This window comes from Hippichthys cyanospilos, chromosome 4, assembly GCF_059441005.1.
Source record: "Hippichthys cyanospilos isolate Australia breed blue-spotted pipefish chromosome 4, RoL_Hcya_1.0, whole genome shotgun sequence".
In the NCBI taxonomy this organism is placed as follows: domain Eukaryota; kingdom Metazoa; phylum Chordata; class Actinopteri; order Syngnathiformes; family Syngnathidae; genus Hippichthys; species Hippichthys cyanospilos.
This window is the reverse complement of record NC_142372.1, coordinates 24,932,028-24,944,029: the sequence shown is the minus strand read 5'-3', so window position 1 is coordinate 24,944,029 and position 12,002 is coordinate 24,932,028. Positions and strand designations below refer to the sequence as shown.

Sequence of the window (12,002 nt, the reverse complement as noted above, 5' to 3'; positions counted from 1 at the left end):
CTCCCGTCCCACGGGGACGTTCATGTCAGTCATGAAGCGCACCCAGAGCAAAAGGCACACACATACATTGTCGGGCAGAGAGAGACACAGTAAGGAGCAGACGTTTGCCGTTGGAAATTGTCTTACATAGATTTCTTTTATAATAAAATGGTATTTCAAGTGTAAACTCTTCATTGTAATAATCTTTGATCATGTATAGATTAGACTTTAATTTAACGTCCGGGCCGCTGCGAATCTGACCACATCTGTGCAAGACTTCAAAGGAACGGAGGAACGCTTTACTGTACAATGTATAAGGTTTAATCATTTAAGATTAAGTAAATATGTATACTGCAGTAATATTAATATATATATATATATATATATATATATATATATATATATATATATATATATATATATATATATATATATATATATATATAACCGACATATATAAAGGCTGTTTTTTTTTTTTTTTTTTTTTTTTTTTATGAGGACTCGTCCCGTCATGAACACACCACACATCGACGTCAGGGTTGGGATGAAGTGGTTCACTTTACTGCGGATGAGTGGTACACAGCACAGGACAAGCCCCTCCACTGTTATATGGCGTCACAGCAGAAAGCTAGGCTGACTGTGTCTAGAACAGGGGTCGGCAACCCAAAATGTTGAAAGAGCCATATTGGACCAAAAACAACAAAAAACAAATATGTCTGGAGCCGCCAAAAAAAATAAAAGCCCTGTAATGAAGGCAACACATGCTGTATGTATCTATAATAGCTATATTAGCCTACTATCAAAATGATTAACTACGAATACATAATGAGGCTTCATGATTAAATGTTTATTTTTCCTGCAGTGCATCCTGACACACCACATGACTACTCTGTTGTGCGATGCCGCCTCAAGTTTAACTAAATTACAATATTAATGAATTATGTTTCATTGCTTTGATTAAAATAAATAAAGCGGATTTGAGAAGATTTTATTCATGAGGATTCGAAAAAAACAAAATGGAACGTGCATAAGGTGGCCCTTATCAGGGCAATAGAGTGCAATAAAACGTAGCCTGCATCTATAAAAATAAAACATCAGCCACATACCTGCATAAACGCACAGTCTGTTCAATATCGATCACATCACTGGCAATTGAGTATGCTGGCGCTGAATTAATGTCCTTGATTTGTTGATCGTTGTTGCCTGCCATTTTAATCGTTCTTTCCTTCAACTGTCTTGGCGGAGAGAGGCGTGTTTTTTTTTTTCCTTTGAATTGGTGTTCTGATATGTTTATGAATGACTCCATGTAGTCACCAACTGTAAACGGTTTGCCACGTTTTATTATCTACCGGGTTGCAACGAAACTTGCAGCAGTCGTGGAGTTTGGAGATGCAATCCACTTCTTAAATATATTTTTGCGCTCCTCTAATTTCTGCAGAAGTAATGCAATCGCACTTTTTCTCTCATTGCCAACCGGGTACTCGGCTATAAATGTAGAACGCCTTCCCTGAAAATATCGTTCCACATTGCTATTTTTGTTATCTGACAACTTCTCGCTACAGAGCAAACATTCAGGCAATCCTTCTGCATTGGCAACGAATGCAAATGATTCTGTCCAAGAAATGTTGAATCGTCTGTTCTCCTCAGTTATTTTTCTCTTTTTCCCTTTGGGATCCATGGCTCATGGCCGCCGGTTTGTTTACAACGGCCACTTGCCTAGCATCCTGCCGTGTTCACAGAAACGCGTGTCTCAGGCTATGACGTAATTCTTCGTTGACAGAAATGTTGAAATGTAATATTTATTTTACACATTTTTACAGCATTGGAAAATGTTAAGAATGTTTTTTGTCATGTTTGTCCCCCTACAGAAACCACATTAAAACGAAAAAATATTTTTCTCCCCCATCTTTTTCCATTTTCAATCATTTTTGAAAAAGCTCCAGGGAGCCACTAGGACCTCGCTAAAGAGCCGCATGCGGCTCGAGAGCCGCGGGTTGCCGACCCCTGGTCTAGAACAAACATTTATGAATATTTTACATTTACAAAGAATACATAAAGATGTCTTTTTACAATGGGTTTTAGCATTTTTTTTTTAACGTGATCGTATAGTGATTTTTAACTTCGTTTTAAAACAAGTACTCCACAATGGAGTCAGTGTAATCTGTTTTTATCTTGTTCTCTTTTTTTTTCCAACAACATCCATTTTATAGTTTTTATAAAGAAATAAAATAGGAAATACAGACAGCATTCAAAGCGAATAATTAGACTGCACAATGGCGCGCTCTAGCGGAACAAAATAAAATAGGCCAATTGTGTGGTCTCATAATGGCGAGATTCGGTGCGATTTGAACTTAATATAAACGGAAGAACAGCATGTCCAATGCTGTCATATAAATGTGTCTTTCACAACAAGTCTCATGTTAGCCATTTTAACGTACTGTTTAATACTTTGTCAGGAGAGCACCGAACTGTATAACTTACCATAGCAGAAAGCTAGGCTGACTGTGGTGAAGTTCCGGTTTCCTGACACTTTTCTAGACAACCATAGGGTCAATTATATACAGACAGGTGATACGATCATATTTTAGCAGGATTTCACTACAATTTATTTCACTACAAGTTATTCTTCTACCCGTTCCACACACACACACACACACACACACACGCACACACACACACACACACACACACACACACACATATATATATATATATATATATATATATATATATACTGTATATATATATATATATATATATATATATATATATATATATATATATATATATATATATATATATATATATATATATATATATATATATATATATATATATATATATATATATATATATATATATATATACAACGTCCCTGATTTACATGATTTTCATGTTGCGATGTGGAATACAGTGATTCCCCCCTACTTCGCGGTTAATGGGGGCTGTCAACCCCCAGTGAAGTCTGAAACCCGCGAAGTAGGGTTATCTGCACCAAGACTCCGGTGAAAGAGTACGCAAGTCATCACGTTGAACTTCACATTTATTTTGGCTCATGTATGGTGTATCATGTAGTGTCTGTTGAATAATAAATCAACAACAATCTTAAAGTCAGTAAACTAACATATAAACACTTAATCTATGAATTTACTGTATTTTTAGCCGACATTAGCGGGTTAGCAACAACTAACAACTACTAACTATAAAGTGCAACCTCTACACAAACGAACACATGAACAGAATAAACACTCATCGCTTACTAAACATAGGCAGTAGCGTGCGTTATCAACATAAATGAAAATACACTTTAAATATGAGCTGACGTTGCCAATCACTATGTCACCGTAACAAGCCAAATGACGCACAGAGAACGCACAACCGGAAACGGAAATGCAACGCGACCCGACAAATTAAAAGCATGCATTTCAAAATAAGATAAAAAGGTCACAAACTCTAACGTTTGAAGAATTCTTAACATAGTTATTAACTAATATTACTTCGTTATTTGTTTAATACAGTACTGTTTAATGTACTTTTTTGCTTTTTTCAATTTTTGTACATTTTTGCACATTTTTTAAATGATTTTTTATTTTGAAATATTTTTTATTTTTCCTTGAAAAAACTGCGAAGTACTGAGACCGCGATATCTGAGACTGCGAAGTAGGAGGGATCACTGTACTACGTTTTTCATCCCCTCTTTATGACATTTTCCTGGTTATGAGACCAAAACAACTGTCATGACCCTAGGGGCTTGGCTGTATTTGTGTAATTTTGCCTCCCATCTGCTGGCGTTTTTAGGTAATTGCACTTATTTACTATTACCGTCTAACTGCTTCCATGCAACGCGTGACTACAATGCTGGTCTGCAATTGGTCGGCCTTACTCGTTTCAAAATTGGGTAATGTTAAAGCTTTGTTTGATTGTGAGTGGTTACAAAACCGTATTTATAGTGCATTTTACTGGTTAATTGAAAGTTGAAATGGTTAGCCATGGGTCCCAAGATTGTTAGTGATGTTAAAGAGAGAAGTAAGATGTAAGTAAGAAGATGATTTATATGAAAACGATGCTGGAGTTAACTCTTATTATAGGGAATATGAGCATAACAAGCGGCACTAGGTTTGGATTGCTGGTCATACGACGAATTCGCCTTACCCCAACCGTGGAACCGATTAATATATATATATATATATATATATATATATATATATATATATATATATATATATATATATATATATATATATATATATATATGTGGGCTATTTTTTTTTTCCAATTTGATAAGTTGAGGCGCTACTTCGCTGATTTTTGGCTATTGTGGCCGATTCCGGAACGTATCTACCGCGATAAACGAGGGTTCACTGTACTGTATACCCATTTGGTTACGCTGGAATCCCTCCCCCCTTACAAAATAAAAGAATAAAAAGCATGTTTTTTTAAAAGCATTAAGATTGCATCACAACAGCAAGCCATTTTAAACTTATGTTATTGGTAAATGTGTAAACATTACATATCCACGGGGGACTGACTAATAGTAATAATGTTCATGTTTTTTTCCTCCTTTTTCATTGTAAAAATGCGAGCAGTCAAAAGGACGGGTGTGCGCATGCGCCAAATCCCCAGCTGTCCGGTTGTAAACAATTTTGCTATATTCGTTTTGTTCTGTTTAAAATGTTGTTGTTGCTGAGAATAAAATAGTAACGCATCTCCGGAGCAATACACATATGGGGAGATCATAAATGGAATCGTCATAAACTTATGCACTCGGTAAGTAAATTTTGATGACCAGTCGTGGGTATCTTTTAAGAGCTCATTTGCGCACTCGAGTACGATGCTAGTTGTGGTAGCATTCACGGAAGCTAGCGAGATAAGTTGCCAGGCTAACTCGTATTAATACACTTCCTGACCTTGGACTGGTCTTAATGTCGACCAAATCTCACATCAAGTTGAACATGTTGTTAAGGCCTGCTATACCATTACGCAAGTTAGTAACTATGCTTGGAAGGTAGCAGGTACCAGTTTGGGTTCGACGTTAAGCAATTTACTGAAGTATGCTTTAGCAAGTGCAACTACAGTATTCATTCCAATACAAGATTTCAGTTTTTGTATCAATTTGCGAGTAAGTTGAGCATGCAGCGGTGTTATGTGTAGAGAAACCAGTCAGACCTGATTTTTTTTCCTGTGTCAGCCAGGTCTGCCGAATTAGTTGTGACAAATCAGTCCATCTACTTTACCTGTGGTATTAAAATACCATTATTCCAGTGGCTAGATAAAACCTAACTAATGGACTAATATCATACTATCTTTGTTATTCTTATTTATTTATGGTGGTGTTTTACCTCTTTTTGATTCAATGGTACTTTATAATTTAATGAATGATCTTTAATTGAGACACTTTTAATGTATGAGAGATCAATGGACTAAAAATATAGAAAACACCTTTTTTCCCATGATTTTATATGAAATGTAAAGAAATTATCTGACTTTTTATATGTTCAATTAAGGCCTAATTCTGTGAAATAGTAACATTTCTCAAGAAAGGCATTGTGTCGCAAAATGCCTGACCAGTGTCAGAAACCTTGGGCCTGGACAAAGTAAAAAATACTGAAGAAAGGCCAAACAATAAAAATTGGAATCTTTTAAAGATTGTTATTGACAGTTTGTGGGATGGTGATGCAAATAAACATGGAAAAGTGACCTGCAGTTGACTTTTGAGATGTATGCATGTCAAAGAAGTATCATTGAGGTTTCCAGAAATGTTTTGATTGCAGCGATTGCCTTATAGGTTGTAGCAAAAAATGTAAAGAGTAAAAAGTAAAGAGCATCACCTCATTTGTCAAAGTACCTGTACAAACAGACATGCATATACTGTGAAATTGGGAATGGCTCCTATCAGATATTTTTAGATTGCTAAGCCGGTACTTACATAACTGCCAATTATAAACAAAATGTTGTGATTTGTAAATCATTCCGACAGTATTAACGATGTTATTCTAAAAGTCAGCAAGTGAATATTGAATAGTTTGATCTTTTATTTGTTATCGCTACGCGTTTCCTGATTCAAAAGAAACAAAAATAACGAGCAAGTAGCAAGTTTCATTCCCGCACAGAAACATAAAATTAACTAAACCGTTTTGACTGCTGATATCTGATACCATACCAGATATGTGAAGTCACCAATATGGTATCAAGTACCAATACCACTAATGGTTCATCATTTTCAATACAGACTTATGTATAAAACACTATATGTTATGTTAAAAAACACATTCTAATTTTTGACTTTTCTAGTCTCTTATCTGATCATTAAACAATTCCATGGGGAAGGTTTCAATTCCTGTATCGGCATTGATACCGATACTTGGTGTCGGTACTGCCCACCCATAACTTTCAGAATGTTTTCTGCGCTCACTGAGCAAATTGCACTGCAATGCCTGTCTTTCACTGGTTAAGCTTAGTTAAATATTTCTTTTTAATAACATTAAAAATATACATAACAATATAAATAACATTAGTTTTTGTTTTGTCAGTGATAACTCTCTTTTATTGTATCTTTATTGGTGCGTTTCGATTCCATGTTCCACATGATAATAATTAACCTCTAAATCTTTAAGCAAATTTTTGTTTACAGATTTTGAATAGTTTATGTGTTTCTATTTTCAGTGTTTTTAAGGTCTGAACCATGCTGAAGTGGTTTTCCAACGACGAGGTAGAGTGTGGCCAAAGAGTAAGTATCTGTGCATGACCCAGGCGTCGATATTAATGGTGGCCCAATGGCCTTTGGCCAAAACATAACTTCACGTGCTGCCTGGGCGAATCATTCAGGTTTTAAAATGTGGATGTTAAATTTCAGTCTATTGAAAACCATTTCAGCTTCTTACCTCTTAAAGCTCATCAAGAGAATCCCAAGAGGGTACTAGGTGGTAATCAGAGTAAATGGTGGCTATTTTGAAGAAACTCGAACACAGGTGTCAAACTTCATTCTCTGCATGTATTCTGCATGATTTTTAACCTTCTCTCCTGAATACACCTGATTAAAATGATTAGGATCATTTTCAAGCTTATGTAGAACTTGTTAATAAGCTAATCATCTGAATTAGGTGTGTTGGGGAGAGAAAACTGGAAAACTTGCAGGATACTTGCCTTTGAGGACTGGAGTGCAGCACCTATGAACTAGAATATAAAATGTCTTCAGTTATTTCATCTTTTTGTTTAGTATATAACACCATGTGTGTTCATTCGTGGGTTTGATGCCTTCTCTGAGAATCTACATCGTAAATAGAAAGAAAACATCTAGAATAAGGTGTGCCGAAACCTTTGCACTGCACTGTATTTTATTAATTGGGAAATGCTTTAGGGTCACCAACCACCAGGTGGCCCTCAAGGACCCAGTAGCCAGCAGGCCTGTTCTGCAGAATTTTGCAAGCAACTAGAAAATGTGCAATTCCTGAAGAAATTGGGTGTGAAGGCAAAAACGCTGAAGGGAGAGGCATTGAATGGTGGAATTTAACTCAACATGTAACTCATTCATTTTGCCTTTAGGGACCATTTCCATCGTTCCAATAATTCATAAATATTAATATTTTCCCATAATTCCATGTTTTTCACCTATAATAATTCATAATTCATTCCTAATGGCATATTTAACATTTCACATTTGAATCTTCCCCATTTCACACATCATTCAGTTAATTCCTTTCACATTTTCATCATTATTAATATTCACACAATCCAATAATTCATCCATCCATCCATCAATCCATTTTCTTCCGCTTATCTGGGGGCGGGTCGCAGGGGCAGCAACCTCAACAGGGAAGCCCATACTTCCTTCTCCCTGGCCACTTCATCCAGCTCTGCAGGGAGGACCCCTGGGCGTTCCCAGGCCAGCCGAGAGGCATAGTCCCTCCAGCGTGTCCTGGGTCGTCCCCGGGGCCTCTTCCCAGTGTGACATGCACACTCACAAGGGAGGCGTCCGGGAGGCATCCTAACCAGATGCCCGAACCACCTCAACTGGATCCTCTCAACGCGGCCCCTGTGATTGATTGATACGATATGTTCTTCAACTTCCTGTTTATTAGAATTACTATTATTGATGTTGTTATTATACCAATTGTAAATGTAAAAACAATGTACTTAATTAAATAATTAAATAATTCTTAACTATTTTAATATTACTACCCATACTTCCTCATTCATTACCACTGTTCTCACCAAAACTTTGTAACCTTCCTTCTTTGCCATTACGCATCCGATTTACACCGTTCCAATTTTAATCAATTCCCCCGATTCCCACCATTCCATGGGCGTATCCATTTTCCTCGTCCCACAATTCAAAATTTTCCCCACAATTCCACGTTTTTTCAGTTTTTTTCATGTATCTTCTTCATTATTTGGCCTATTCAAACCGTTCCAACCTTGTATTATTCTGAATACTTCACAGATTCAAGCCATTCAAACATTCCACTTCTTTTCATCATTGAACGCCTCTCCCTTCAGCATTTTTGCCCTCTCACACAATTTCTTCAGGAATTGCGAATTTTCTAGTGATGAAAAATAATTAACATGATCGTTGTCTTCACATAATACTGCCTTCGTATTACTCAGTACCATAAAGGTCGTTTTTTTACGAAAAGATTTTTATTAGACTTTTTGGAGGCGATGGTTACAATGGAACCAATGGTTATAATGGTGGTCCAAATATGGCTGATGAATTAAGAATTAAACGGACAGTGTGTAAGATTTAGACCATTTTTCATTCAAAAGGAATAATTTAAATTATTGTAAATTTCTAAAACTTGCAAATGAATGTGTTCTTAACGACCAACAATATGTTTTAAATACAGTCAGAGGTCTAATTATCAATAAATTATATTACATGGTGCGTGGCACTTCTCCGCCGCAGCCATGTTTGTTAAAGCTACAGACAATGGTAAATGCAGCACCTACAGCACCTCCTGCTGTCCGTCATGAAAAACTGTCTAAATCTTACACACGATCCCTTTAGGTGGGGGGCTCTGAGGATACCCAGGGGCCGAGCTGCGGCCCTGGAATGAGCCACAACCAATGTGGGATCATTCGTGTCTTGTGACGCAAGGCAGCTCAGAACGCCACAAATTCATGTGAATAGCATGACCTGATGATGTCCAACAACTGTTAAACACATACTGTATGTGTGGACCGGTAATGTGCTTCTGGGTACTTATCCCGTCATTTATGAGAGGATATCTGAGCTGAAAAGCGTCGTCCAGCACCAATACGGGAGAACAATGCATCTATGACTGACATGTTTGTAGGAGCCAATTTACAGCATTTGGAATTATTATTGGTTTTGAACCCCAAAACAGAGTTAATTTTTATTTCAGTTTTTGTAATGGCCAAGAGCTGGAAAGTTATTTATTTGTTTGTTGGTTGTTTTGGCAGGGAGAGAGGTGCATGATGCCGGCCCTTTAAAAGACTTGGGGCATGCATCACAGGGGCAGTTGAGATTGATTCCAGATAAGAGCACAGGGTTTCTGTACAGTAATGTTTGCCTTTTATTTGAAGTATTTTTGTTTGAAGACTTTTGGAAATACTGTGGAAATAAATTTATTGTTTTATTGAGTCAAAGATAGACCTACAAACAAGCCAAACAAATCACAACTATTTTTGTTTGTTTTCAAAAAGTTTGTTATTATTATTTTTCTTTCATCTTGAGCAATAAGTGTTTTAGACATGACTGTATAATATATATTGCACTTGTCACCATGGCAATAAACGAGCCACAAGTTGTGAAAAAGATTAAAAAGTGTCACACACTTTCACCACTTGTTCTTCTATTTGCATATACAGTACTCCGCCAGCCATTCCGTCTTAAAAGAAGCGCATTTGTTTTTTACTTTGGATTGGTGAGTGGATGTGTCGCTGCTCATTGGTTTCGCGAGGAAAAGGAGTTGGCACTGTTGTTAGCTAGGTAACCTGCACAGGGTGTACATGTTGTACTGTTTCTGTTCAATGCGTTTCATTGAATGAATAGTGTAAGTGAAACTTCTCATATCATTGGCTGGACACTCACTGTCACAATGCAAAATGGTACAGAAATCATATTATTAATATAATTAATCAGATAAGATGAGGTCTAATAGATATTATTTAATATATTTGTATTACATTTTGTTTTATGTGCACATAAATTATTTTGTGCACTGAAAACATGTGAGCAGTGTGCAATTGCGCACGCGAGCAATTTAGAAGGAACACTGCTGCCAACCATTATGACATACAGTGGACCCCCGGTCTAGGACGTCCCTGCCTTACATTTTTTTCAGCTTACGACGTGGAACGCTATGTTTTTTGTCCCCTTTTTACGCCATTATTTTCTCCTTACGACAAAAACGCCACCTCAAACATGGCGGTCAGTGTGCATGCATGACTGCGAGCTACTCCGCGCTCACACATCTGTACACGCGTCATCGCTTATGTAACTAGAATGCCCGTCTGCTATTGGTCGCCGTCACAACTCCCTAAGATCTGCGATCGGTCATTCAAAATTTGAACTTGTCGTGAATTATAAATAAGGAAGTTGAGATTTTGCAATACTTTTTTTGTTCTGTTCCAACTTCATCAATAAATCTACATGCTTTTATTCTTTACTTCTGATTTGAAAACTACTCGTCCATCAATTTGTTGTATACAGTAATAATATCATGGGACAATTTAAAATTGCCTTCGTTTCCTCATTATATCGGCCCAGTGAGGGAAGTTTTAGCTACAAAATAGCTATTATGATAAAAATGAGTTTGACACCCCTATGGCTGTTTAAAAATTAACATTTTGTTTTTGAGATTGAATGAGTTAGCATTGACATATTAGCTAATGAATCAAGCTTGGTTAAAAAAACAAAACAAAAATTGCAATCACATGAAGCTCTCCATGGTCCCATTCATTTGAATTGGAGAGGTCTCCAGTCATTAGAGCTGGTCCTGCTGTGTTGAACAAAATAATAAATTCAATTTCCTCAATGGCACTTGAGGCACTGTCAATATTTACATAATATAAAACCATTTTATGCAAATTGAGTCCACTATACATCAGAAAATATGACCCTGAAAAAGTGTGACCAAGTGAAAAGATTAGTAGCACCAGTGCTATAAGTCCAGAAATCAGTGTAGAGCACTGTGCAGTGTTAAATGTGGACAAGCACTCACAAGTCTCCCCTGCTTTCTCTTCCAGGCCTCAGGTTCTACCCACGGGGATGGCAGAGGTGGAGAGTTTCATTCCGATGAAATGGCAGACAGACTTGTTCAAACACAGCAGCTTGTTACTCAGCTGAAAGAGCTGATTCGAGAGAAAGATGCCACACTTTGCACAAAGGATGAACAGCTCAAGGTTTCAACTTTTTTTCTTTTTGTCTCCAGTCGTTTTTATTTTCATCCTTTCAAATTTCAATTACACTTAAGGCATTTGCGAGTGTTGACAAAGGTCGTAAATTTGCTTTCTTGTCAGCATTATGAAGACATTCTCATACAGATTATACGTAATATTTTTTTAAATATTTGCGTTACATACTGTATACATTATAATGCATTGCAACTACTAAGTAGTTTTTGGACAAAGCAAATAAATTTGCTAATATAAGCTTGGCCTTATTCCATGCATTCGAGAAGGACTCAGACACTGGCTATTTTAATTGAAAGTAAGTTTCAACCAAACATGCCATTTTTCCCCAAATGTAAGACACTGTCAATATTCAAGGCCAAAATATTTGTACGTCCTATAAACGGTAACTTAAAGATTGTTTTTGTTTTGTTTTGTTTTTTTCCAATGACATTCAACAAAGAGTCATCTGTCAGCCACATAAGTCGAGTTTTAATGTACGGATGCACATTTTTTTTATATCAAACGTGTTCTTGCTTATAGTAAATCCTAATGGGACGTGTTGGAGGCGGAAGTCGGCTGTTAGCAGCCAGTGTCTGATTTGCAGCTAACGGCAGCTCGTGTTAGCTGAGGTTTTTAGAGCATTATTGTCAGTATAAGAAGCAAGTACA

General features: G+C 36.8%; 1 protein-coding gene across 1 annotated transcript in view; it reads left to right on the top strand.

The window, feature by feature from the left end:
- Positions 1 to 4,611: 4,611 nt before the first annotated feature.
- The window catches only part of LOC148425133 (uncharacterized), a 10,078-nt gene continuing 2,687 nt past the window's right edge, over positions 4,612 to 12,002 (top strand). Inside the window, exons 1-3 of the mRNA XM_088413651.1 lie at positions 4,612 to 4,746; positions 6,643 to 6,706; positions 11,188 to 11,343. Of these exons, the coding sequence (XP_088269777.1) occupies positions 6,662 to 6,706; positions 11,188 to 11,343 (201 nt within the window). The 5' untranslated portion in view covers positions 4,612 to 4,746; positions 6,643 to 6,661. The remainder of the gene's footprint in view (positions 4,747 to 6,642; positions 6,707 to 11,187; positions 11,344 to 12,002) is intronic.